Source organism: Balaenoptera physalus, assembly GCF_965194825.1.
Source record: "Balaenoptera physalus genome assembly, chromosome: 5".
Taxonomy (NCBI): domain Eukaryota; kingdom Metazoa; phylum Chordata; class Mammalia; order Artiodactyla; family Balaenopteridae; genus Balaenoptera; species Balaenoptera physalus.
In genome coordinates, this window is record NC_138884.1 from 55,662,995 (window position 1) to 55,690,978 (window position 27,984).

The window sequence follows — 27,984 nt, forward strand, 5'->3', positions numbered from 1 at the left end:
TGCGACGCCGCCGGGTCCGCCGGGGTGCTGACGGCGCTGGCCGCCCTGTGAGCCGAGCCCGGCCTGGGCAGCGGCAGGGCCGTAGGACCTCGCGCAACGTCCGGGCTCCGGGGCGGGGGCTGCGGGGGCGAAGCCCCCTCCCCGGGGAGGCGGGGCCTGGGCGAGCTCCCTGCTTGGGGAGCGGCGGCGGCCGGGAAGGATGCATCAGAAGCTGCTGAAGAGCGCACATTATATCGAGCTGGGCAGCTACCAGTACTGGCCCGTCCTGGTGCCCCGCGGCATCCGCCTCTACACCTACGAGCAGATCCCCGTGTCCCTCAAGGACAACCCGTACATCACCGACGGTTACCGGGCCTACCTGCCCTCCAGGCTGTGTATCAAAAGGTACAGTCTGGCCGCCTCCGCTGGGTGCGCCTTGGGGGGCGCGCCGGCGGCCCCTCCTCCTCACCTACAGCCTTTTTGTCTGGTCCGCCTGCTGCTTTCCCCGCTTTTCTCCGTGCCCATCATTTCCTAGCTGCCCCAACCTTTTCATCCCTTTCTGCCACCTCTCCTTTCTCGTTGTCTTTCCTTCTTCCGCCGCCGGGCTACTTGATCCATGGACTAATGATAGTAACAATGATCATAATCACTAACTCCTGTGGGGCTTTGCTCTTTACAAAGGAATTTTACATCCTTTATTCCATTTGGTGCTTATTGGGATACTTGTTGGAATCGACCCCACTGACAATGACTGAGCCATACTTGCCCCTGTGTATACCTAAGCTTTGTTTATTTTAAAGGCAGCCCTATGGAAATTCAGATGTTTGGGGCCAGATAAATGCCTGTATAATAGGAAACAAGTTCACAATGCCATACATTTAGAAATCCTGGTTTATTCATTCAGCAGATAGTATGGAACCCCTGCTAGGTGCCAGGCACCCTACCAGGTCCTGCAAAGAACAAGCAGGTATGGCCCTTGTTCTAATGAAAATACTGAGGTCTAGCCTGGGGGACACATATTAAAGAGCTAATTATACTATTACATAATAACCATTGTGAAAAAACGCTGTGTGGGAAAAGCACTATAGCAAAGGGAGCCTATAACAGGCACTGCCCTCCACTAGAGCACTATAGAAGTGTCTTTAAAAAAGGAATTTCTTCATCATTTAAACTCTTAAAATTGAGTCCCTTGAAAGCCTGGGTTTAAAAAAACAAAACTGAAAAATGAGTGTTCTAGTTCTTAGACTAGCTTTCTGTTAAAACTCCCTGTATGTACTTAATTACAGGACCCCACTTTAAGAGAATTAAGGTACCCATGTTGGTTAGCTCCAGGTCACTGTAGTGACACACCCCACTGCTGGAATGTGAGCCATTGAATTGTTCAAGCAGCAACCACGTGTTTGATTCTTGATCTTGTTTTTGGCATGGTCTTACCCCAGTTCCGTTGCCCTGCCTGCCTTTAAAGTGCTTTTCTGACTCAGGGTCACAAGGTGACATCACTGTCCGTCCCTACTTGGCTTCGATGCCCACGGTACTTCACAATTTGAATCCTGAGTGCCATTTTCCTCCCCTTTGACTCCTTTGCATAAGTTATTACAGAAGAAATCAGAGCTGGGCCCTGCTGTGGATGTAGAGTTCCACAAGGATAGAGCAGGTAGTCAGTTGCCTTAAATAGTTTTATACCCACCTCTGTATTCTAATATTAGGGTCCAAATTTCATGGATTAAGGAGTGAAATATAGTGCTTTAGATCTTGGGCTGTTGAGTAAAAAAGACTTGGGTGTGCAGATCTGCCACTTAACGGCTGTGGGACCTTGAACAAAAGTTAACCTCTCCCAGCCTTATTTTCCCCATTTGTAAAAATGAGGGTAATTACAGTATTATATGCCTCAGAAAGCAGTAAGGACGAAATGGGATTGTGTATGTAAAATGCTACACAGAGCCTGGTACATAATAAGCTCTCAATAAATGGTGACTTGTTATCACCATGATCATTGAATTTGAAGCCAAATAGATGATGATGATGAAGTTGATTGTTGATTTTGAAGCAGAACAGAGTATAGGTCTAACTTCTCATAGAATAAGAGTAGATCCCCTACTGGGGATATTCTGCTAAGTGCTCTTCCCACCAGCTTGGTCTTTTCCAGGTTCAGCTTTTGCCCTTTGTCTAGAGGGACGAGGACACATTTTGGATATAAGGAGAGGTTTTGTACGTCACAACTGTTCTGCCAATACTCTTGTTAGTTGGAAGGAACATGCCAAGATTATGCCTCTCTGCTCAGTTAATCAGTTTATACTGGGTTTCACCAATGAAAAGTTCTGAGGCAACAGGCAGAATGTGGTATTGGCTGTCAAACAGTCCTGGGGTTAGATGTGTCTCCTCACATTCCGGCATCTCTTCCCCCACTCCCCAATATCAGTAGTTTTTATACCTGATGCTTATACAGGATAAAGCCTGAAATCCACGGTACAAGATCCACTTTATCCTTGGTGACCGTCTGATTGTGTGAGACCCTGCTATGTTTATGACATGGGAAAATGTGAACCATGGTGACTGCTGCAAATTCAGTATTAGAGTTTTACGTTAGTGCTTACCAATAAGGATTCTGAATCAGTGAAGGTCAAAGACTTTAGTTTCAACAAAAGATTAGATTTTGCAAGAGAATTTTAACCTTTAGTCATGACATCACCTTTCGATAATCTGATGAGTCTTATCCACAGCTGGAGAGACATTTCACAAAATTAAGGAAGGAGCTGGAGGGGACTTGAAGCAGCATCTAATCCAGCTCCCTTGTTTTAGAGATGGAGAAATTGAAGCCAGAGAGGTGAAGTGACTTGCTTATGATCCCAGAGCTAATTTGTTGCCCAGGGTGGGAGTGAAGGGACACTGAGCCTCCTGACTCCTGGTCGGCAGGGAACGCTCTGCACCGGCCTGCACTGCCAAGACTGCTTAAACTCAAACCAGTTAGGGCGTATTGAAAGAGGGCAATTAGTACTGATAGTAAAAGTAACCTCCTGTCGTTCCAAAAAAAGAATAAACTCGTGCCACCTGGAAACTAGTTTGGTTTCAAAACAACCACAGCAAAGTTGTTGCAGCATGCCTGTCTTAAAGGACATTTCCAGTGGATCCATTTGCATTTATCCTGCTTCTCTCAAGTCCATTTAACTTTGCACTTGCATGTAATGAGTACTAAAAAGGTATTTTAAGTTCGTGCCTAACCTTATACTTAGCGGGTTTTCAGATACCTATTACTGAGTGTCAGAGTATGGTAGCTAGCACCCAGTTTTAATCTGCACGTTCATTTCTGTAGACATTTAGCATCTAATCTGAGCAAGACACTGTGCTTGGAACAGTAGTGTCATAAAGATGAACCATGCCAGCCGTCAGGGAGTTGATAAGCTGGAGGATGAGATGGAATTTATACATAAATAACTCTACTTGAGGAAGGAAATGGTAAACATAATAGAGGTGAGCAAGAAAAAACTGTAAAATCCCAGGACTGATGGAGATGGTATATCAAATTTAGAAAGGTAAAGATGGGGTTAAGGGCTTAAAGTAGCAAGTATTAGATAATCCCCAAAATTGTCCATAAACTTTTAAATGCTGACAGTGAGCACACAGATATGAATCTGAGCTGCACGTTTGGTTTTTTCCAGTTTGTTTATTTTATCTAATGAGACGGTAAACATCTGGAGTCATTTGCTGGGTTTCTTTCTCTTCTTCACGCTGGGAATATATGACATGACATCTGTGTTACCTTCAGCAAGTGCATCCAGAGAAGACTTTGTAATTTGTTCTATTTGCCTTTTCTGCTTCCAGGTAAGTCATTTCACAAACGCTATTATTGGTAAAGAGAACTTTAGTCAGACAAGCTTGGGCAGGTGACCTTACTTCACACCCACAACTTGCTTTAAAGAGCCCCCAAATAGCATATAGGTTAGCTTATTCAGTTTCATAATATAAGCATCCAAAGTATGTTTTTATGAGAGTGTATTTGGATGTTATTAGAGTATATTTGAAATCCAGTAAGTTTTAAAGATTGAGAAAATTTCTTTCTTTTCTCTTCCTTTTTTTAGACATCTCTGCTTTAAGATTAATACAAAGATAGGAATCTCTGTACTGTATTTGCCGACTAAAGTAGAACTCTGTTGTCTGCTTAAAACTTGTTTGGGAAGATTTCTCATCTTTTATATGTCTATGACTTTTGTATTTGTTGTTTCCATACTGTCTTAATTTTAATGTCTTGTTTTGTTGGTATTAATCTTTTCTCTCACTTTAATGTTAATTTCCTTTGGGCCTTTTACATGTGCCTGATTTCAGATACTTTCAGTTTCTTCTCCTCTGTAGCCTCTTGTATATGTTCCTCAGCACTTTAATTTTTCTTCCGGGATCTGTAACAAAGTGCCTTTAAAAGTTATGTTTAATAATTTTTCAAACAGGTAATTCTGAAAAAGAAAACTAATGTGGAACAAAATCCAGTTGATATTTTTTAAATTTAAAAAAAAATGCAGAGAGTACAAAAAAATCATAAAAATGAAAAGAAGAAGCTATCATGCCTCTCCCTCCAAACGTAGGCCCGCACTCCCTGCAGTTAACCTGCTGCTACTCTGAGAGGGGAATCAATAAGTAAACTGCACAGGTGTTGCTTTCATTGTGTAATAGTCAGTTTCAGGCCTTCATCATTTGACTCAAAACTTTGGACTTAAATGATCAAGAAACACACTAGGAACATCTCCCTCCCCCTTTTCTTCTAATTCTAGCTCCTAGAACCATATTTTAAATTTCTTTGAGGGAAAGAATACTCTGTATTTTTGTGTTCTTATTAGAAAATTATTTTTTCTTTAAGTGTTTTTTAAAGTATGCTCTTTCTCAGGTTTAATTTTTGTCCTGATCGGAGCCTAAACATCTCTTAAAAATCTATCCCAGTTTTTAAAATGGAAATGAATCAATTTCTCCATACTTAATTTTTAGATGTATCTTATAGACTAAGATGTGCTGAATATAAGAAAAATTGGTTTATACTCTACTGTTATACAGATATTATCTCCTTTGAGGATCCCACATGTTTTCCTCTACCCCAGGCCTGCCCTTTATCCACCCAGCCACAGCTGATGTTATTTCAGGGAACACACATTCATTTTCATAGTGGTTTAAGAAAGCAGTGCATTGCAAAACTGAGAAGATGAAATAATTTAAAAAACTGCCAGTGAAGAAACACCCAAAGTGTTTAGAGTGACTTGCTCAGGATTGTTCAGCAGGACAGTTGAACCCTCTTCTCCTAACTGCTAGTGCAATGATCTTTCTGTTACACACAGTACAGCTTCTAAAGGCAAATGAGCACATCTTCCCTACTTACAAATACCATTTTTATTATTTTTATTTTTATGAAATTATATTTATAACTTGTTCACCCAATTTCCCCAAACTCTTAGAGTCAGCAGGCAGCATGGTAAACCATAAATATAGGTATTAATATTGATTTACATTTCATTTTTTAAAGGTATAACATTTTTACTCTTTTCACTTCTACCCTTTTTACGTGCTCAGTGCTTTCCTACCAACCAGATTAATAGAGTACATTCTGAATAGTAGAATGTAATTTTAGGGGCTTTGAAGTCTTTCTGTCTTAGAGAAGAATAGAATCTGAGAACACCTTTCCCTAGATTCAGTTCATTAGCATTCAGTTCAAGAAATATCTTTTTAATACCTCTTATTCATATCCAGGCGCTAAGCTAGGCATCGGGAATACAGTGCCGAACAAAACCAGCCTGTCGTAAAGATCAAGTCACCCAGATAGGTGAGCAGAAGCGAGAGTGAGGCAGGGCACTGAAGCAGAAAAAAAGAGTGCCTAAAGGCCCAGAAGCTAGAGACAGCTTGGCACTTTCTGGACCTGTAGGTGCTGATGTTTGTGGTTAAACCCTAGGAAAATGGAGAAAGGTGAGGCTGGAGAGATAGGCAGGAGGCAGATCCCGAGGTATTTGGGTATCATGGCAAGGAGCTTAGACGTGGGATGTCATGCTTAATTGCCTGTCCACCTGGACGGAGTGAGATACTCCACAGGAGGAAACTTTCCAGAAAACGGAGACATACTCCATGTCAGATAATTTTTCAGTCAGTTTTTTAAGCAACTCTAACAACACGTCCCTTTTAAAACAGAGCATACTAAGTCTAGGTTAACTTTTCTAAAACTCAGATGTTCTCTATGAATACCATATATTTTACTTTCCTCTTGATACTGTAGTTTTTCTCTTTCCACTTTTATTTTCCTTTTCACAATGAAATTAGCTTTATTGTTGTTATTATTACTGTAACATATACTCATGTAGAAATTCAAGCAAACACAAAAGTATTTGGAAGAAAGTAAAAGTCATTTGAAATTCCACTTCCACATTTGACATTTGGGTTCAGATTCCTCCAGACGTTTGCGTTATCACAGCTGCCTCACACCTGCCTGCCTACCTTTCCTATCTACCTCCTGAGCTGTGGTCATCTCTGCGCTTGCTGTTTTGTGTCACTAGGCATTGCGACAATGAGATCTTTCCCTGTCAGTGAGAATATACACCTTCATGTTCTCTGAATTTACTGTGCTTTATCTCAAGGATAATCAGAGAAAACAAATAACCAAGCTTCTTAGAGTTATGTTTAATTGGGTCAGTAAACTCTGACTTGTAGTAGCCAAAGCCACAGACTGTTAAGGATTTTAGATAGTGGATGAAGAAATGAGATTGTGGCTAGGAACCTTATTTTGAATGTTGATATTGAGGCTATGGGGACTTAGGTTTGTTTAATGGCCAGACTACAGAATAGCTAGATGACCATTTTTCTGGCCCATTTTCCCTACCCCCACTGTCCCTGGCTTAGTGTAGGCTCTAGTCATTGCTTCCTAGGGCTATGCCTGTAACCTCTCATCTCAGCCTTTCCATAAGGGTGCACTTAAAATATTCAGAAGTATCACACAGAGCCCATAACACTGAAGTTAAAACTCCTTGATGTATAGGATCTGTCATAATCATATCATGAAGAAGGCCACATAGCATTCCTTAATGATGCTGTGTTTCTCAATATGCTGCTTTTCCTATGGGCCCTCCAATAAACCTGTGCACACCTTTATTTATGTCCTTGATGAATGCCAGGTCAACTTAAGGTGCAGCTCAGGTGGCAACCCTTCTATGAAATATGTAGCTCTTTTCCGCCCGCCACTCCCACCCCCAAGTACACACATGCACCCACAGACCTGGTACTCTCCCTCCTCTATTTTCTAACTGTGCTCTGCACCGACTTTTCCTATAGGACTTCCTACATCACCATTTGTTCACTTGTTTCAGAAAAATCTCTTTGAGAGTAGAGGTTTCATCTTTGTATCCCCACTGTATGACACGCAGTAGGTATTTAATGACTAGAGGGAGTTCAGCTGTAGAAACCTTATCAATCTTCAGAGCAACTGATAGAATTACATTAGCTTTTCTCTCAATTTGATAACGTATAAAGTCAGCATAAGTCATAATTATTTTTCCTTGAACACAGCAAAGCTATGTTTAACTTAAAAGTAAACTCTATACAATGAAGTCTCATACAGACATAAAAGGTCTTAAATTAAGTGAAAAAAACAAATAGCAGAACAGACTGTATGATTCTGTTTGATTAAGAAGTATATATGGTGTTCTTGTGTGTGTGGACTTCTATATCATAGGTGTTTGATATGTTCATTGAAAATATCTGGAAGGACACAAATAAAGATGTTATCAGTGGCTCCCACTGGAGAATAGACTGACTGGGAGGGGTTTATTTTTTTTTACATCATACAATTCCATATTCTTTGATTTATTTTTCTTTAAGGACATGTATTCTGTAGTAAGTAGTTTTTAAAAGGAAACTTACTCATAGATCAAAATAAGCCTCAGTAGATTTCCTTCTACTACACTGTTAATTAAATTTTTTATGTTATAAAATAGTTATCATTATAGATTTCTTTCTTTATGATTGTTGTGCCCATTTTACCCATGAGGAACTGAGGCTTAGGGAAATGACATATAGTCAGGCACAAAGCTAGGGTCCATGTCCAGGTCTGTTTGGCTGAAAAGCCTGGACTTGACCTGACCACTTCCATGAACATCATGCATGAGTTGCTTTTGTTTTTTTGTTTGTTTGTTTCACTGCTAAGACTTGTTTTATTTTCCATAGGTCTGTATGCTTTGCTCTGTGGGCTATCATCTTTTTTCCTGCCATCGATCAGAAAAAACCTGTCGAAGATGGATGGCATTAGATTATGCAGGAATTTCTATTGGAATACTGGGCTGCTATGTCTCCGGCGTATTTTATGCATTTTATTGTAATAATGTAAGTAACTTAAAACATTTTACATTCTACCTTTCTTATATAGGTCTTGGGTGTTCTTGCCATGGTTCCCTTGAACTTCTGAATAAGCACATAATTAACTAACTTATAGAAGAAACGAAAGTCTGGTGGAGGCATAAACTCCGTTTTCAAAAGGGCCCTGTGATCTCTAACATCTATTATCAGTGCCTATTCCTTTCACTAACTTGGAAAGGAATGGAAAATAATATATATATATGTTGTTATTTTCTGAAACTTAACATAAACATTAAATTAATGTTTCCCCACTAAACCCATACAGCTACATGGTTCCTCAGATGTACATTATGTATCTTTTATTTTTGTGTTTATAGAGTTGAAGGTAAAGTTAGCACTTGTTAAAATTATGAAGCTAGCTGCTGCTTTCCATTTTCCCTTCTTATCCTTTACTCCTCTCTCAGTGAGAAAAAAACAAAAGGTATATCTGCGAGTGTGTTGACCCATATTCTTATGTAAGAAATATGTTTTCCTTTCCTTAGTCTTATGTTTGGAGGCAGGCCTAGAGACAGACCAGATGGGTGGTGAGTGTCTTTAACAAACATGTGTCTATTGTGAGTTCTAGATCAACTCTTCTTTCTGACCCTAAAGTTACAAAAGTCAGTTTTTGCCTTGTGCAAAGCAGCATTTGAAACACTGTGATCAAATTGTACAGCAACTGATCTAAATATGTTGGCCAACCAAACTACCCCCTCTCCTCATGTCTCAGCCTAGAAGGCAAACTGAATCTTCCTGAGGGCTCAGTACATCTCAAGGCCTCCCATTCAGAAAGTCCCCATCGACCCTACTCTCTTGTCCTCCTGCTCTCCTACCATACTTTTTTTTGTTGTTTTCCGCTTATCCTTTTAGTTCCTTCCCTTACAGAGCCAAGACTGAGCCGCTCTCCCAGGGCCAGTGTACCTACTAGTCGCAGGACTAGAGCCTGTCGTGCCTGAGCCCTCCCCGTGGAGCAGGTGGTCCAAGCCGTATCCCCAGCCTTCACTTTCTAGGAGGATTGGCTGCAGTGCAGGGGTCCTCTGACTGTTGGGAATTCTTAAGTAGGACCTTTGTTGCTATGCAATAATAGAAAACTGTTAACACTGCTGGAGTGTAAAACTAGCAAAGCGAAAAATCATAATTTGGTTTGAATGTAAGAACATTATTAATTGTAGCCACTTATACGTGAGCCATTTGCTTTTTAGGCCTGATTACGTTGGAACATAAGCATAAAATTAAATGTACATGCCATTTACCTTGTAAATTGATTTGGTTTTAGTAGTAAACTATTCATATCTACTCACCTTTCACAACTTATTCATTTTGCATGAAACTGTTTGTATCTTTAAAAAAAAAAAGGCTTGTGAGTACAGTCATGTAATATTAGAATTGTTTTGCTTATTATGTATTTCTCTGAAACCTGTTTTTTGTTTACCTCTTCCCAAATATATCTGATCATCAAAGAGACTAGCGGGACACTTTTTGTAAATCTCTTTTCAGAAAAACTAGAAGTCCAAGGTAGATTAAAGAGAAAAAAAAGGACTGTTAGAGCTAACACAGTCCATGATCATCTAAAGGAAAAGTTTTCTTCCCTCCGGTATCTTATCATTTCCAAATATTCAGTTGCTATAGTGGCTCTTTACCTTTTAAGGAACACAGGCTGCTTTGAGAATGAGATTGAAAACCATGGACCCTCCATCCCGGATAACGTCCGTTTGGGCACAAACTGACCAGTCATTTTGATGTGTGAATTTCAAGAAGTGTAATGGTCCCAGAGAAGTCCTTGGAGCCCAGGTTAAGAACTCTGTCCTAGGTGATGCTAACTTTTGAGCTTCAAGACCAGCTTTTCAGCTGCTCATTTAGATACCTAAATATTCTCTAAGTCCTTCAGACTTGATATATTTTTAAATGAACATTCTTTCATGCTTCCCCATTTTCTCCCCCCAACACACACACACACACACACACACACACACACACACACACACACACACACACACTCTGGATCATCTTTGTTCATTTGCTCATTAGTACAAGCCATTTGCGTGGCCTTTCATACTAGAAACAGTTGAGCCATCCTCTACTGCCCTCTCACACATCCAGTCAACCATTAAGACTAGTTTATTTCAAAGATGTCTCCTGAATCTGGTGCTAACATCTACCTTGTTCAACAAAAGTCCATGCTCCTATTTTCTCCTTGAATCAGTTATTCTATAATAATATCTGCTAGCTGGCTTCCTGTCATCTCTCTCTATTTTTCACTGTTGTCGGAGTTATTCTAATAAGTCAGTTGGAAAAACAACCACGTCATCACCTTCTTCAAGGACTCTGCTATTCCCTCAGTGCCAGCGTGGTAAAGTACAAATACTTAGCCCGACAGTACATCTGCCTTTCAGCCTCCCTTTGTAAAACTTCCTTGCTCTGTGTGCTGTTCCTTTTCCTTGAGAGCTCCCTCTTCTCATGAAAATCATATTCCTCAAGGCCCAGCTGAGATGTCATTTCCTCTGTGAAGCATTTTTTAGCTAATCCAGGTATCAATTGCTCCCTCTTCTGTAGTTCTACAACATTATCTTCACAATCAGTTACAGTACTTATCATTAGATTATAATCATTTGCTTATATGTCTGCCCCTCTCATAGCCTATGAGCTCACCCTCTGAGAGAGCCCCTGTCATAGTCGTCTTTGTTTCCACAGGACTTAAATCACCCCGGCATATAATAGGTACTCAGGAGATGCTTTTGATGTGTGAATAAATGTGTTCTTTACCAGCTCACTTTGGGGTCTGGTTTATCATCCTAAGAAACCTAGCAGTCGTATGCAACGTGCGTTGTTTTAAGGAAGGGAGGCAATCATGTTTGGAAATGAAAATACCAAATAAATAGAGTTTGGAATGTGTAATGTAGAAGCCAAAACTGAAAATTACTCTTTTCCTTCCCGTATTGTGAATAACAATTAAAATGTGATTTCCTTTCCTCCTAGTACTGGCGGCAGGTGTACTTGATCACAGTGCTTGCCATGATCCTGGCGGTGTTCTTCGCTCAGATCCATCCCAATTACCTCACACAGCAGTGGCAGAGGCTCCGTTCTGTCATCTTTTGCTCTGTTTCGGGATATGGAGTGATCCCTACTCTTCACTGGGTTTGGCTCAATGGAGGAATCGGTGCTCCTATTGTACAGGTAGGTTGAGTGCGGTCAGTATTTTTCCCATTTTTTTTTTTTTTTTTGTCCTTTCAATTTTATTCCTTTCAGTAAAGTAATGTAATCAGGCCAAGAAGGTGGATCTTTGTCATTCGAGGGCATATTTCTAATTGCATAATGACGCAATAATTTTTCACCTCTATATAAATAAATAAACATACCTTGTAGTGGTAGAAGTCTAATTGTTTTCTTCTGAGATGTATTTCTATGAGATGACACATTCTTAATTCTCTTTCTGTTACCCATAGGTTATAAATCCCCAAGTCCTTACTGTAGAGGAGGACTCCCAAGTTTCCAGCTTTGTCATCTGAGGCAGGGATAATGCCAGTAGGAGCAGTTGATTTGTTTGTTTGTTTGTGGAGGAAAAGGAGTTGGGAAGGATTTCTTCTTGGACCTGAGTTTGAGGTACCCGTGGGATGTAAAGGTGGAGATAGGGTCTGGATTTAGCTTGGAGTTCGAGACTGGTGATGGAGATTTGACAGTCATTACTGTCTTGGTAGCTAGAGCCGTGGGAGCACATTCCACCCAGCAAGGAAAATATATTGAAAAATAAAAGACAGTTAGTTATTATGGGGGAGCAGTTGGAGTACATTAGGAAGAACCTCAGTGAGAATTCCTCAGCGTGCTTGAGAAGGGAATTAGAAGTAAGACTTAAGTTCTTAGAGATTTATATAAAAATGCCTTAAGTGTGTGCTAGAGAGTAAACTTGAGAATTTTTAACATAACTAATTATGCCAAGAAATCTAGAAGAAATCGCATACACTTGTTGCAATGGGACCTTTGGAATATAGGGATTTAAATGCAGGTTTTATTCAAAGGAATTATATTTTTTTAGAAGGGGGGACTAAAAGTAGGCTTACATACTGTTGGCAGCAGCGTGGTGGAAAGCATCTGCATATAAAACTAAAACTAAAAAGAAAGGAAGTCTGTGGTGTAGTGAACTGAGTGATATGATCTGGCTGTTTTGCCAACTTGAGGATGACGGTGATGGTTTCTTTATAAGATGAGTAAATTGGGAGAAAGGTGAGATAGTAGTGAGGAATAACTTCAGTGATCCTGATACCTGTGAAAACATTGTTTTTCTGACAGTTTCGATGCCCAGAAAATAGAATGGGGAAGTGCCACTCTAGATTTAATCCTAACCAGAAATGAATAACTAATTACTGACATAGAAGTGAGTGAAATTTTGGGATGAGGGAAACACATCCTTTTATGCTTATCGTGACAAAGAAAGAGAACCAGAACCAGACCGATTAAGCCAGTAGATTTTGAAGAAATTCAGAAAAGGAAAAAAAAAAAAAAAAAAAAGGGAACCATCTTGTGTTCAGCAAAAAAAGATGGAAAGAGAGGCACATAACCAAAGATGAAAAGTTCCAAAGAGCTAACCCTGGGAGGCAGGGTGAAGCTGTGTTCTAGAATGTTTGCAAAATCTGAGGTTGATTAGTCTGAGGATATAGGATTTAGGGGAGGGGGCCCATGATGATTCTCAAATATCTGTTAGAGGGAAGAGAAATAATTTCTCTTTATTTCTTAAATGGCTTCTTGGTAAATTAGGTTTGTAACCAGAATTAGGAACAGCATGTATAAATTAGAGCTGGCTGATTTTCTTAGAGCAAGGAAAAGCTTTCCAAGAGAGCTGTGAGATGGACTGCTTTGTAGAGTAGTATTCAAGAGAGCCATTTGTCTGGGACGGTGGAACAGATTTCATTGTTGGGCCAAGCCTCTTGGCTCTTTTCCAGCCACAAATCCCTGTTTAGTCTCTCCTTATTCAGCTGGCAACGCCATTCCCATACGTATTCCAGGCACCTATGTTGTAGATGGAGTTGGATGCCCTTAGGACCTAACCTATGTTGAAGCTTTAGCTGCCCTGGTGCCCTGACCTTTAGGGTTGTCTCTGTGTTCCACTCCTCTGGACTGCTTCCTGAAGTATTGAGAGCAAGCTTTCTCTCATTGGAGACTGTCTGCAAAAGCAATTCAGATTTAACACACTTAAATCCCACCTATGAATTCTACTCCTGTGTGTTGTCTAATTCTATGAATTAGATTTATAAGAAATTGAGAATTCAATCACAGTAGGCAAGATCTGTGAAAAAATATGTTTTGCTTTTCAGGACTTTGCACCCCGTGTTATTGTGATGTATGTGATTGCTCTTCTTGCTTTCCTATTCTACATTTCCAAAGTTCCAGAAAGGTATTTTCCAGGTACGTATCACTTGTATAATGGTTTTCTAACTTTATTCTAAATATATAGTGGAGGTATATGTTTCAGAGCATCAAAACTTAGATTTTTTTCCCCAATATTATTGATTATAGAATGGCTCTTCTCTTCTCAAATGTTATCTAAAACTTGAACTTTCTAATGGCTTTCACAAACTTTGTCTTTAACTGTCACAATATGAGTTGAGTCCAGTAGATAGGGTCACCACCATTTCATAATTATGAACTCCCAGCCACTGCTTTTTTGTGGAGCACTAGTTAGCAATTACCATTTACTTCTTTGTATACCAGCTTATGCTTAAAAATTAATTTATCAATATATGTGCGAGATCCATAAAGCAAACAAGAGGCAAAGTAAAATAACAGGATAATGAAAAGAAGCCAGGTTTAGGATTACTTCATAATGTATCTATCGTAAGTTTCTATAAAAGAAAGCCCATCAGTCTGGCTTTCAGCTTCCTGGCACCCAGTGGTAAGAGGAAATTAATCTAAGTTAAGGGTCTTCATGTCCCCAAGATACACACAATCCAGGAACTTAAGAGAAGGAACTTAAGAGATTTCCCTGCTTCTTCAGTCCAGAGGAAAACGTCTTCTGATAGAAAATAACTAAGATCTTGGACACCGGGTAGAGTGAATAATGTTCTCCAGAACATGTATTTGCTTGTTTAGGAGCTTCAGCTCTGGAGTCAGCCTGCTTGGGTTCAAATCCCCCGTCAGCCACTTTCTAGCTGCATGAGCTAAATAAGTCACATAAGCTTTCTCAGCCCAGTTTTCTCTTCTGAAACATGAAGATAATACATTTCTCTCTTGGGGTCATTGTGCGGATTAGATGAGAAAGTGCACATGAAACATCTAGCACAGTTCCTCACGAGTAGTGAGCACTCAGTAAATCTTAGCAATTGTTGTTAGGATGCCCCTCAACCCCAGTTTCATAAATGAAATATGTGGCTTAGGAAGGGACAGAATGATGCAAGTCCAGGTGACCTTTGGCTCAAGTCAAGAATAACAAGAGACATAAGGCAGTGGTCTTTCAGTTTGGGGGCTAGAAGTAGGGGAGCAGTTTAAATTCAAATTGCAAATTGTCTTCCCTTCTTCCTGGGTTAAGAAGCTCTTCCACAGTGAATCAAAGATAGGACGTGCCACTCATCATGTGTGTTGGGGAAGAAGAAAGGATGAGAAACCCCGAAGTACAGAATGAATAGACTGCAGAACCTCAGGCATTCCTCTCTGCACTTGACTTTTCTCCACTGAGTTTTAAATAAGGACGGACTACAAAGAAGAACCTGAATATAAACATTAGGATTTGGGAACATAACTAGGGCATGTCCCTGAATTGAAGACCACCCATCTGCCAGGCAGGGTCAGAATTCTCCTCAGAAAACAGTTTTGGTAAAATACATTTTTGTATCACTTTATTAATAATTATTTTATTATTAATTTCTTCTTCATCATAGATGTAGAAAATTAACCAATGAAAGGTGTCTGCACTCTGTGATTATGGCCATAGTGTTTTTAGGCCTTAAAATATTCAGATCAAAAGTTCCTACTTGGGGACTTCCCTGGTGGCGCGATGGTTGAGAAATCCACCTGCCAATGCAGGGGACACGGGTTCGAGCCCTGGTCCGGGAAGATCCCACATGCCGCGGAGCAACTAAGCCCGTGCCCCACAACTACAGCTACTGAAGCCCGTGCACCTGGAGCCTGTGCTCTGCAACAAGAGAAGCCATCGCAATGAGAAGCCAGTGCACCACAGCGAAGAGTAGCCCCCGCTCGCCGCAACTGGAGAAAGCCTGCATGCAGCAACGAAGACCCAATGCAGCCAAAAATAAATAAATAAATTTATAAAAAATTTTTTTAAAAAGTTCCCAGTTGTCTAATATAGGGCACCTATAAAAGGTCAAACGTTATGTAACTTAACTTTTCTCAAGATGAGCTTGACATAATACATGCCCCATGTAGCTGAATGTGTGCAAATACAGGTACATTTGAGCAGAGATACAGAGATCATAAAAAATGAAACACTCCTTGTCTGGCCAGTCCTCATTTATTACCTGGCTCTAAAGAGAAACATGTTGTAGTGGTGGTGAGATGGTAGGTGAATACTGTGAAATCAAAAAATTTAAACCTAAGAACTTACTTTCAGCTCAGGTTAATTTTTTTTTTAGCATATAAACATCACAGTGGTATTGGATGGGTTCAGGGATCCCCAAGATGTCCATGGACAGAATTCAGTGAATCTGTGATACTTGTATTACAAACTAATCAGTTTTCTTTATAATCCTCAGTGTTTTATGCTTTTAGAAATGAGTCTGTGAGCTTCACTAGGCTGTCAAAGTGTTCCATGGCACCAAAAAGAGGCTAAGAACCTCCACAGAAAAGATCCTGTTGACTTACACTTTAAAATCTACTTACTATACTGATTATTATTCTTGGTAAGAGAAGACAGAGAAGGTTAGAGAATATTTATAGCATTGGCCAAAAAGTTCGTTCGAGTTTTCCCATAAAATATTACGAAAAACCCAAACGAACCTTTTGGCCAACCCAGTACATTACGTGACCATAGAAGCACCATGACTAAGAAAAAATTATTTACATTTAAATGTCTATGGCTCTGTATTTTGTTATTTATTTTGTTGTTGTCCAAGATGCTTCCCACATGTTAGTTATTTAATCTCCTTGGAATTTAAACTTGTTTAACCACAAAGAGAAATGAAGTAATTTTCCTAAGTTGTATATGAACTAATCAGCCTTAGTTAATTAACTCATTACTAATTACATTTTGCAGATTGTTCCATTCGTCTGATAGCACAAGATTCAGGTCTGAGCTTTCTCCTTACACACCTGCTTAAAATAAAAAGTGCTTCAAGTAGACTTATACCCAAACACAACCGTGTATCTGCTTCATACCTAATAAACTCCATGATTTATAGCACTAATTTCCTTTGCTTCTCTCATGTAATGTCTTTTCTTCACCAGGTATATAAGTTGAGACATGGGAGACAAAAGGTCAAATTCCTGAAATTAACCACATCTTAATTTTGAAAAGACATTTGGAATAGTATTTCTAAAATTCACCAGTATACTTAATGAATTTAAAACCTTTCAGTCACACTCAAATATGAATTAACATTTTTTTAGAAAACATTTCAGTCTGAATTAATCTCCAGTCGGTCTCCAGGTGCTCTGAGACTGCCAAAATCTTTTTGCTGCTCAGTCATATTTCCAGGGCCAGAGATGGAAATATATTTTTATTTTAATATCAAAATAATTACAGTCAATATTCTTTTCTCTCTGCCTTCCCTTCCAGGACAACTAAACTACCTCGGATCAAGCCACCAAATATGGCATGTCCTTGCAGTAGTGATGTTATATTGGTGGCATCAGTCAACAGTGTATGTCATGCAGTACAGACATAGCAAGCCTTGTCCTGACTATGTTTCACATTTGTGAATTCAGGTATGGCCACCTGGTGTATTCAGTTATTAAGCAATATATAACAGGGAGTTGTATACCCCACTATTTCTAAGATTCCCATTAGTTTTTCCTTTTCCCTCTGGTTTGATATATCATGAGTAATACTTTATAAAAATGGAAAAATATACTTGGGGATCTGTAACTGTTTTATGGGCCCTTAAGACTACTAATTTGCTGCTTGTACAGAAAGTGAAAATTAGTTGGCATTCGTAACAAACATCTGAATGACAATGAATGTGAAGCCAGTGTAGAAATAGTACTTTTACTGAACACCAGCTTAACTTCCTTAGGAAGGACTCACCTCCATTATAAAATGGAGTCCTCTTGTGTGATTCCTTTAATAGGTGATACTTAGAGTAGATGATCAAGTTTAAGCGCCTAATCAAGGCAAGGGTTGCGATAAGCCTGTGTTAACACAAGCTGATTGTGATTTTGAGTAATCACTAGCCTGTCAATGGATGGTTTGTGAGAAACCGGCACTTAAGATATTATTTCCTTCAGCTGTAGGTTCTCTCCTCCCTAGGAACATTGGATTTTTTAGTTTGCTAGAACAAAAACTTTAAACCCCTTCTCCTTTAAGTTGAGAGAGGCGTTGAGAAAGGGAAAAGAACTTGCGTTGTCATTTCCCATCAGATAAAAGTCATGTTAAGAACCGATTACATGACCAGGCAACAAATTCTGTGGTTTAATAACCAAGTTATTAGCCATTTAAGCTTTTCAATTTCAAATATTATTTAATTCCATATAATAATTGAGCTCTTGCCAGTAGACGGTAGTTTTGGGGTTCCAAAATTCCTGTAACAGAAGACTTTTCACTTCTCTTGAGTTTGCAGTCTTAAATTTCCTGGTGATGGGGGTTCCCAGGTACATGGGTGCTACTTTCAAGGGCATAGAATCCAGATGGCCCAGTTCTTGACGCTGAAATGAACCTTAAGCCTTAGAACAAAGTCATGCAGATGCCCCAGTTGATGACATGATTATTCACCTGTGCTCTGGTCTTTCTCTGTTTATGCATGTGTTAGTATTGCACTGATAACTCACAGTATTGATATACACTATCTAATATTTGGGCCTGAAACTGCATTGTATATACTTAAAAACTAGATCTCGCTGCCCCATCATACAACATAGCACTCTTGTTCTCTGGTCTTTTCATATGCATAAGTTAAATCCCATAAAGCAGTCATTCATAAAAACATGTTGTTTATTGGAATATAAAATATTACCCAAGTTTCTTAATGGGTTGACAGAAACTGCTTTAAATACTGGTGTATCTTCAGAACATTTGAATTTCTAAGTATCAGGAGGTGTTGATTGATGGTGAAGCTTATTCCCAAAATGTCATTTATACATCTGATATTTGGAATGTTACTTTAATGTGCCTCAGTTTATGCATCTGTAAAATTTTGTATTTCTTTTCAGTGTAGTGTTTTTGGAATATGAATTCCCCATGCTAGTATCTCAGCAAGGAGAATTCTCCCCCAGTAGGCTAAGGGCACACCACATTATACCCATTATTATGCTGGAACGCCACTTTGAAAATGGCCATTTTACCTCATAGGGCCAGAAATTTGATTCATATGCTAAGTGAAAGAAGATTTTGGTGAAATGATAATAGGATATATTTTCCCTAAAGCATCCCTTATTGGCTTACATGGTATTATTGCTTTTAAACAGATATTTTATCATTTTGGTCAAACAGAATATACTGCGTAGTTATAATTAATATAAAAATGAAGGAGAAGTCCAGTTATTTTAGGTCTGGTGGCATTTTTTTATTATAAAATCTTCTCAAAATAAAAACATATTGAACTTTAAATTTCATTTTCTTTTAATTTTTAGAAATAGTCTTGTTTTTTGTTATAGTGTATGAATTATTTAATACTTGCCATCTGAATTAATCGATAAAAAGACCATACTTTAAGACTGTTCTTGAATTTGAAAAGCATACAGGTCTGACTGTAAAGGAGAACTAAATTATACCATGTAAACATTTCATCTTTTTTATGAAAATATAAATATTTTAAGAAAGTTCTTTTTATCTTTAATGTACTTATTATAAAGTAGGGAATGAATGAATGTGGATTGCTGTCAACTATAAACACTTCTGTATATCAGCATTTACTGACCACCTACTGTGTGCACATCACTACTGGCAAAATTTTTAAGACGTTGTTAACATTAAAGAATATTTAAAATTGCCTATGAATCTGAGCCTTGTAATAATGTATATTTATTTTTGTTTTGTAGATTTATTAAAATAAGATTAAAAGTACACTATTCAGCTACAGTACTAAAAAAGACTGGTTTTAATTTTACCAGTGTGTAAACTATAAAAGCTCTTTACCTACAGATTTACATTTTAAAATTATTCATGGCTGTTTTAAATTGTCTACAGTGATTTGTAAGGTTGTAGTTAATTCATTTAAGAGAATTATCTTTCTATATAAAACCATTTTCAAATAGCAAGATAGTGCCTGTCTTTCTTGTTACACTGAGTGCGGTTCATGAGCTGCATGGCAAAATATGTATTATGTAAATAAACTGGGTTTGCTAAATATGTTAAGTGCTGCTTGTCATTCTTTATAATACGTAACAGCTTCACAATCATATTTTAGAATCAGGAATGAAGCTTCAGGGAATGTGTGTCACATCTTAATGGCATCCCGCCTGGACAGAGTAACCGATTTGAAGATTGTGATTGACTGGCATAAAGCTGTACAACTCTCCATTTGGCAGGTACCTACCTAGAGATATCCTTTGCCCTGCATTAAATATCAAGGGGCAAAGCCTGCATTTCTGGATTCCTGCTGAGCTGAGTAGGTCGTCTGTATTCACTTGTAATCATCATTCCGGGTAATTTTACCCCTGCCAAAGTGTGTGCAGTGAAGAATCAGCTCAGCTATTAGGGGAGGGGCAGAAGTGTCTTTTACATGCATTTTCACAATAACTGTGTTTACACTGAAAAGAGCTACGGATGCTATTGGGTACTTACATCCCCTGAAATCCTGTACCCTACTTCCTGAGTAGGATAGCGGGAGAATGATCCAAAACTGAAACTACCTTTGAGAAAACATTTTCAGAAAGGAGAGGTAGCAACAGTGGGGGGGGGTCTCTTATGAACAGTGAAACTTCCATCCTTAGAGGACAGGAATGATAGCCACCAAGGTGTAGTCATGCTCTACAAACCCGGGATCAAAAACAAACACTGCAGGACACACGTGTAAATTCAGTACTGCCAACAATCTAAAGCAAAAGTGAACTATCTTTTTAAATGTGCAACAAATAAAACTTCAAAAGCTCATGCTTTCAACAGGAGAATCTTAACTACATCTTACATATGACGCTGGAGCTGGACTTCCTTAAAAAGGGGTGAGCTTACTCAAAGTAAACAGCTCTAACTGCAGCATATACTCTTCTCGAAAGAAGTTAACTATAACTGAATTTGAACAGTGGCACATCCCACACTGTTCTTTTTAGATAACCTTTATCATCGGATATTTTGCTCCTTTGTACCATTTATTAAAAAGAAACAAAGCCCTTATTTTTCCACATAACTTTAGGTAAATGTTACTACTTACGAAAAGAAGAAGTTCATTTCTAACAAACAAGTTGAATCTTTCCACAAGCCACCAATCTAAAACTCCAGTTTGTGGAATAATACATAAGATAATATTGCGAGCCGCACAGCATAGGGAGATCAGCTCGGTGCTTTGTGACCACCTAGAGGGGTGGGATAGGGAGGGTGGGAGGGAGGGAGATGCAAGAGGGAAGAGATATGGGAACATACATACGTGTATGTATAACTGATTCACTTAGTTATAAAGCAGAGACTAACAAACACACCATTGTAAAGCAATTAATTATACTCCAATAAAGATGTTTAAAAAAAAAAAAAGATAATATTGCCATCTTGACGCCAAACTTAGTCCATCAATCCAATAAACAGGTTTCTCTTTAACATGCCAAAGCCTCTTTTCTGACATAATCAAGGACTACAGTATTTTATTTAAAACTAAATATTTTTTAAAAGTTAAAATGTCACCAGTTTTTAAAGAAAGAGTTTAAAAAATTATATGTAATGCAAAAACTATGACATTCAAAAGAAGGTACTTCAAAGTTTTATGTTTTTGCCATACCTTCATCGTTGTAAGTATCAGTAATTGTAATCCCTGAACAAGTTGTGTTATTGTTTTTGTAGTATAAATGCTAGGTCAAAATGTGTTTTCTTACTTAAATCCAAAACTGTGAGCTCCTTCGAAGAGAGATCTAATCTTATTCATTTTCTATTTCATTAGCTGGTGCATAATAGGTGCTTAATGTCTGTCTGTGGTGTAAATGAAAGAACTGACTAGAAGTTTGCATCCAAAACTTTTAATAAGATGACAAATAACGAAAAACTCTGAAGTCACTGATTATAAAGAATATGCAATCCATTTGGGATTTATTGCATTTAAAGAAAGCAGATTATTAAAACAGTAGGTATGATAAATACATTAAGAAAATAACTTTAAATTTCAAACAAAACAAAGTGAATGAGGGACAGGAGTCAGTCAATGAGAATAAGCAATGTAAAGGCAATAATATAGTACTAAAATCAGTTAGTGCTTAATTAATTAGACATAGGAAGAAAAAAAAAAAGCAACTGATTCTGTCTCATAGAACAGTTTTCCAGCTGTATGTGAGGATTGAAGTTAACTTTAGAAAGTATGTTTTCAACAATTAGAAATATAATAAAGATGTAAATCAGGTTTATTAAAAGTTAAAGTTATTTGCTTAGTGGTACATAAAAGGCTTCAGAAAATTCAAGTTTAACAAAAAATGGAAGTGTAATCAAAGAAAGTGCACTTAAAGCTGTTTGCCAGCAATTAAAAAGTAGCTTACTATTACTATTCTGCTTACTATTAGATGACTTTTCAATCACAAAAAGAGCGTAGGAATAAAAACAATTCTCTTTCAAAAGTAGTACAATTTTTAAATAAAAATAACCCCAAATGATGGCCATTTGCATTTTCATCTGTCTACCTTATTCTTTTAGTGGCTTTTGTAAACCCTCACCAGGAGTGAATGTTCCTTTAGTAATGATTGTGGTTGCAATTCCATTTAAAATTTAAAAATTCACATTAACTCCACAGTAGAGAGGTGTAACATGTACATGCATGTGTGCGTCTATATATTTACCCTAATATATAAACACCACTGTGTATAAAAGTTTTCAAATAAACTATCATCATCATTGTTATTCTCACAGTAGATCTGTCAGCTCAACACTGGCCCTAAAATGATGCGTAATTTTGCTAAAAAAGAAAAAAAAAAAAAAAGAAGAAAATGTTTACTGCACATTCTATATATATATTAAAACAAATGTACCCAAACTCCTCAGAACTAGTGATACTAATACACGTGTACCTTCTAGCAATGCTGATATGAAGTACCACAACCTAAAATAAACCAAGCAGAGAGGCTGAATAGTAGGAAAACTACTCCGCCTGATGAACACCAGAGTAGAGGAGGGGGTCTCCACCTTAGTATTTCCCACCAGCAAGATGAGGACAGCAGTCTATCAATCACTGTCACACAACAAACAGGGTAGGATCAAAAGCTGCTTCTATCTACAATTCCAAATAATGTCATAACTGTGCCCACATACACACACACACGCACACACACACACACACACACACAGGGATGGGGCGCGTCAGTGGAAGAATCACACTCTTTCCCGATGGATACTTTTGAATAAACATTCTAGTCAGTTAAATTTTCATCCAGCCTACAACCTCTCCTCCTCTGCCTAATATCTATAACCAAGCAACTTCTTTTGTGTCTTAGCAGATACATTCCTCAGTGCCATAAAAACTGATCTTTTTAACACTAACATTTTGCTGAAGTGATAATATTAAAATAAGCAAATGGTCCACTTTTAAAAAGATGATTCAAAATCAATAAGCATTATTAAAGCTGTTAGGACAGAAATAACTTTGGCCTCAGACTTTTGCTAGCTTCATAATATTTTACTTCCCTTAGTGATGTTCAAGTATTACAGGTTTAGAGTTATGACTACTTTACATGCTAAAGAAGCACAGAGGACAACTGATTAATACGAACATGATTTCTTTTCAACTTTCCTTCCTTAAGCAAGAATTGGACCATCCCATAATAGAGCCAAACTTTTACTGAGTGCTGTGTACCAAGTATGTGTTAAGCTCTTTCACACGTCTTGTGAGCTTTATTCTCATAATTCTCATAAGGGAATTACCTGGGCATCAGCTGTGTGGAGTGACTTACAACCTAACAGTAGTGGGAAAACATGATGGGAAATGGAAAGCAACCCTAATCCTGTACTCCTTGGGAAAATGCCTCTACTTCAACACAAAGGAATCTCCCCATTTCTATCCCACTGGGTCCCCTATTAAGTCCTAAATGTCTCTTCTGAGCTATAATCTCAAGAGAAAAGTCACTGGGCTATGATATAATAAACATAAGAAGGTAAATATTTTCAACAGTGTCAAAGTGTTTCCTTAGAATTTATCCAGCATTATAAGCCAAAGTGTCTATCAGTATCTAAATCATTTAAAATTATTCAGTGTATTGAAAAACAACTGTAAGCAAGGCCTTGGTATCAGACAGACTCTAGGTATTTCATGTTTACATCCCAAGGAAACCATACTAGTTCATCCCTACCGCTTCTAAATTAAGAAACTCATGAGGTCTAGCAGAGACCAAGGCTAAGGACTAAAATAGTCAAAGAAGCATATTGTGTATACATCAACCAACAGATTTCATTAAAAAACAGATTCTGTTTGATACAAACCTACTGTAGTTCATGAATTTACTATGTGTAATCATCAACTCTTCACTTTTAAAAGAAAGTATCACTTGAATCTACTTTGTAAAGTTTTAAAGCACATCTACTTGAGCATTTGCATTAGCAGTATTAATCAACCTGAGAATCAGAAAAAAAAAAAAAAGGTGCAAACATAATATTTGCCTTTGGCACAAGGACAAGTAACTGGTGCACTTGGGCTCTAAAAGTACAGCTTTTAAGCAGTAATGAATGTCATGCTTGGTCTGCCTCTGCTTCACTCTGATTCACATACTGCTTCCCCCTTTGTCCACAAAAGTTGTATCTGATTTAAAACATAAAAAAGAGAGAAGCAATAAAAAATAGATGGTTTAGTTACGTATACTTTGCTTCTTTCCAAGTTTAGAACTGTGAAAACAGGCAAATGGCTCAACCCAACTGGGGCACTATAATTAAGAGACTCTAGTATGATTACTCATAAAATACATTTTAATTGGGCTCAAAGAGAGTTAATTTAAAATAGAGCAATCGAGGAGAGTGCCAGTTGAAAAGAGTTTTCACCCTTTTTTTGTAAATAGCTTTAATGGTTCTAGAAACCTCTAAATGTTAATTTGATAGGGAAGGACAGTTAATTATAACTTAAAATAGTTGGAGACACAGGAAGCACAGATACTCTATTCACATTAATTCATAGACGTGATTTCTATCTTATTAAACAACTTCTATAAAACCTCAAGTTTCTAATTAGGATTTGTGATGTTAAAAAAAAGGCAATTTGGTAGCTGGGTTCTTTTCACTAAAGACACAATCAGCTAACTAGCAGAGTCGAGATGCTAGCCCCTGGTCATCTGACACCTCACAGCCACTCTCAGATCTCGTGTTACTAGTGCAGAGGTATTTGCGGCAGGATGCGCGAGTCCTGCCAGTAAGGCTTTGTGGGTTTCGCTGTTCTGTGCACTTTATTAAAACTACTCCACCCTCCAGACCTAACTCAGAAATTGCTGCTCACGACTTGGGGAATAGTTGGTGAAGGTGGTAATTTAATAAAGCACATTATTAAATGCAACATGATTTTACATTGTAAACGTCTCAAAAACTCAGGGTTTTAGCTACATATTGTTCCCTAAAATAAAATCTCTATATGACCCTTGTCCTCACTCCCAGTTTTTCCAATAATCTGCTTTACTAGGGACATGATAAGTTTTGAGCAAGAAGCCATTCAAAACCAGAACATAAAGTGTTCCTGAAGTAGAGTGTTTTTTTCTTTGTATCATTTTTTTTCTCTACATTTTTCCACCTGTCAGATATCTCTCTTTAGTTTTTGTTCAAGGTGTCTACATAGATATTCCATATTAATGGCACTTGTTTTTTTAAATGAAACAGTTTTAGGCACAACAGTCAGTGACCTCTGGCTCCGCTTTGTAGAGAAAGGTGTAAGGACTAAAATCTCTGCACTCTCCAGATAATAACTTCCTCATTCTTTATGAGAAGTGGATTTTTTTTTTCCCCAGTGTGGAAATTAGAAGAGACCTTAAAAAAAAATCCACAAATGCAACTTGTGTATGTACAAACAACCTTAGTTTTAAATGCTGGATTCTGGAATGAGCCTCGGATACGCACACACAAGTGACATTCTGTTATAAAAATAAAGCTGCAGCTTTCCAGTCCCTTTTCAGGGACCACACGACTGGAAAGGGCCCACACGCTTCCCCTGGACTTCTGTGCCTTCACATCTGCAGCTGAAACCCCAGGTTAGAGCTTGCCATTTCGCTCCCTTTGCTCCTGCGTGGAAGAGACGTGGAGTTGCTACCCTGTGCAGATACTTCCTTTTTCTATTTGGTTTATTTAAAAATCACCTATGCTGATTGACCTGTAAGAATGAATGATATAAAGAGCTATACAAATAAATTTTCTTTCAAATTCATAAAACTATTCATACTTTTTTCTTTGAAACAGGAGTTAATAAGAAGAGTCCGTCGGAAGTTATCTACTGTTTAGAAGGAAACGGAGCAGCACCGAATGGGTCCAATTCGACTGGCTGGGCCTGTTGGGACTGATGTGAGGTGACGCTTTGCACCACGAGTTCTGTAAAGGGCACGGCACCAAAATCATCCATTTTCAACGCATCTGCCCCGGGGAACGACGCGTGGAGTGAATTCGGCCTGGGCCGCCCAGGCAGGACGGGGTTGTGGTCGGCACGGATGTCGCTCAGGCCCTGATGCGGGGGGTGCCACGGCAGGTCCGGAGGGTGGAACGGCTTGGCCCCAAAGGGGTCCAACAGACCCTCATCGGCTTGCAGGACGTGCCCTCTGTCCTTCCCGTCGGTCAGGGCAACGCTGATGTTCTCCTTGGAGTCCGAGATGGTCAGAAATTCATTGCTGCTCTGGGAGTCCCGGCGGCCCACCCTCTTGTGCCTGCGGGCCCTCTCTGGGGTGCGGTAGGCGGGCTTGGCCGGCTTTTTGGCGCCGGTGGGCGTGCCGTGGTGCCGCTTCCCGTTACTCTTGGCCGCCTCCTGCTTCGTGCGCCTCTGGCGGGAGGACAGTTTCTGCAAGCTGCGCTGCTTGACTTTTTGCTGCTGGCTGCCGGTTATCTCCTCAAAGGGCACCAGCCCAAAAAGGTCCTCGTTGCTGTCGCTTTTACTTGCTGATGCGGGCAAGGGCTGGAACGGAGTGGAGCCAAATATATCCACGCTCTGCGGACAAGCGGGGAGAGCGGGCGCGTCGGGCACGGGCACCTTCTTGCTGAAGGGCGCCTTTGTGAAGACATCGAACTCCTCCGGCTCCAGCCCCGCGGCGGGAAGCCGGCTCTGGGGGCAGGGGTGCTGCTCCGACTCCCCTTGGCGGGGCTGCTGAGCACGCGCAGCAAAGAAGGGGACAGCGCCGAAGACATCGAACTCCGGTCTGGGAGGCCCCGCTCCGACGTCCGAGGGTAACTGCGTGGGCGTGAGGAGTGCTGCGCTAGGGTCCTGGATCGCTGCACTGCCAGCTGTGTCTCTGTAGACCGGGCTTGCGCTGCTGTACTTGGCTTTGGCCTGCTCGTAATCCGAATCGGAGCTGTGTTTCTCTTCTTCTTCCTCATCTTCAGAATCCATAAGCAGAGGCCTGTGACCCAGGTTTTCCGGTTCCGTGTCGTCATCGTTAAACTCTCCCTGTTCTTCCTGAAGAACTTCTTCGTCCTCTTGCTCTTCCTCTTCGCTGCTCTTAGGAGAAGGGGGATCTGACTCAAAATCACTCTCGGATTCATCGTTCCCCTTCTGCACTGGACCGTGTACTGATGGATTCTCTGGGGGTTTCTTTCCAGTCCGGTGGTCTTTAGATACTGGGCTTGCTTTTGTATTCTTGATAGGGTTTGCAGTGCTCTTTTCTTGATTCATGGATGAATGTTCAACTTTCTTTTCAGGAGAACCTGCAGATTCAAAGAAAAATTATTATATCATTCCAATGCATTTCAAAAACCATTTGCAGTAAACATTATGTACTAACACAAAGCATTACAGATCACTCACGGCAGTTCCCTTAGAGGAAGATGTAAGGGCAGTTCTTTATCATTAGGCTTGGGGGATGCACCTGGCCTCACAGTCGATGGTTAGGTCCTTCAGTGCAGGCAGACTTACTTGTCTCTCTACCCTACACGCCACCTGACAGCTAAGTCTCACTTACAGTACCCAGAACAGGACTCTGAATACAGTACACAAGCACATTCTCTTCTTCCACCTTCAAACTAAGATTATCCAGACAGTTGCCCTGCTCAGATCCCACGTTTACCCAACAGCCTTCTGCTTATATTTCAACTCTGTTATAAAGTTTTCCCACACAGATCAGCAAGCGTGAATAGCTTATCTGCTTAGTTATGTTTCGCTGTGTATTTTTAAATTGGCATTCTGGTGTTTTTTTGTAAACAAGTATCTTATGAGTTGGGTTAACATATGATGCATCCCCACAGCCTGATCAAAACTAAGGACCAGC

General features: G+C 39.3%; 2 protein-coding genes across 9 annotated transcripts in view; one reads left to right on the forward strand and one right to left on the reverse strand.

Moving 5' to 3' along the window:
• On the forward strand, window positions 1-26,113 carry PAQR3 (progestin and adipoQ receptor family member 3). 7 transcript variants are annotated; one of them, XR_014264286.1, is made up of 7 exons: window positions 1-384; window positions 3,636-3,798; window positions 8,161-8,316; window positions 11,305-11,502; window positions 13,635-13,725; window positions 19,833-19,953; window positions 25,976-26,113. XR_014264286.1 is itself a non-coding variant. In XM_082463927.1 (7 exons), exons 1-6 carry the CDS (start codon window positions 200-202, stop codon window positions 17,188-17,190), a joined length of 936 nt encoding a protein of 311 aa, XP_082320053.1. In that variant the 5' UTR covers window positions 1-199; the 3' UTR covers window positions 17,191-17,196; window positions 25,976-26,102. The 7 variants fall into 7 exon arrangements, 6 of the variants coding, with proteins under 6 accessions (XP_082320053.1, XP_082320052.1, XP_082320051.1 ...); XM_082463927.1 differs by lacking the exon at window positions 19,833-19,953 and adding an exon at window positions 17,048-17,196 and having other exon boundaries at window positions 25,976-26,102; XM_082463926.1 differs by lacking the exon at window positions 25,976-26,113 and adding an exon at window positions 17,048-17,196.
• Window positions 21,573-27,984, reverse strand: part of BMP2K (BMP2 inducible kinase) — a 125,488-nt gene continuing 119,076 nt past the window's right edge. For both annotated transcript variants that reach the window (XM_082463741.1, XM_082463740.1), the window contains one exon: window positions 21,573-27,424. In XM_082463741.1, the coding sequence (XP_082319867.1) occupies window positions 26,007-27,424 (1,418 nt within the window). In that variant the 3' untranslated portion in view covers window positions 21,573-26,006. The remainder of the gene's footprint in view (window positions 27,425-27,984) is intronic.

Coding starts and splice junctions, on each gene's coding strand:
- PAQR3 (XM_082463927.1), top strand. CDS start 200: ATGCATCAGAAGCTGCTGAAGAGCGCACATTATATCGAGCTGGGCAGC. Junction 385..3,635: donor TCCAGGCTGTGTATCAAAAG/GTACAGTCTGGC, acceptor GGTTTTTTCCAG/TTTGTTTATTTTATCTAATG. Junction 11,503..13,634: donor TCGGTGCTCCTATTGTACAG/GTAGGTTGAGTG, acceptor TTTGCTTTTCAG/GACTTTGCACCCCGTGTTAT.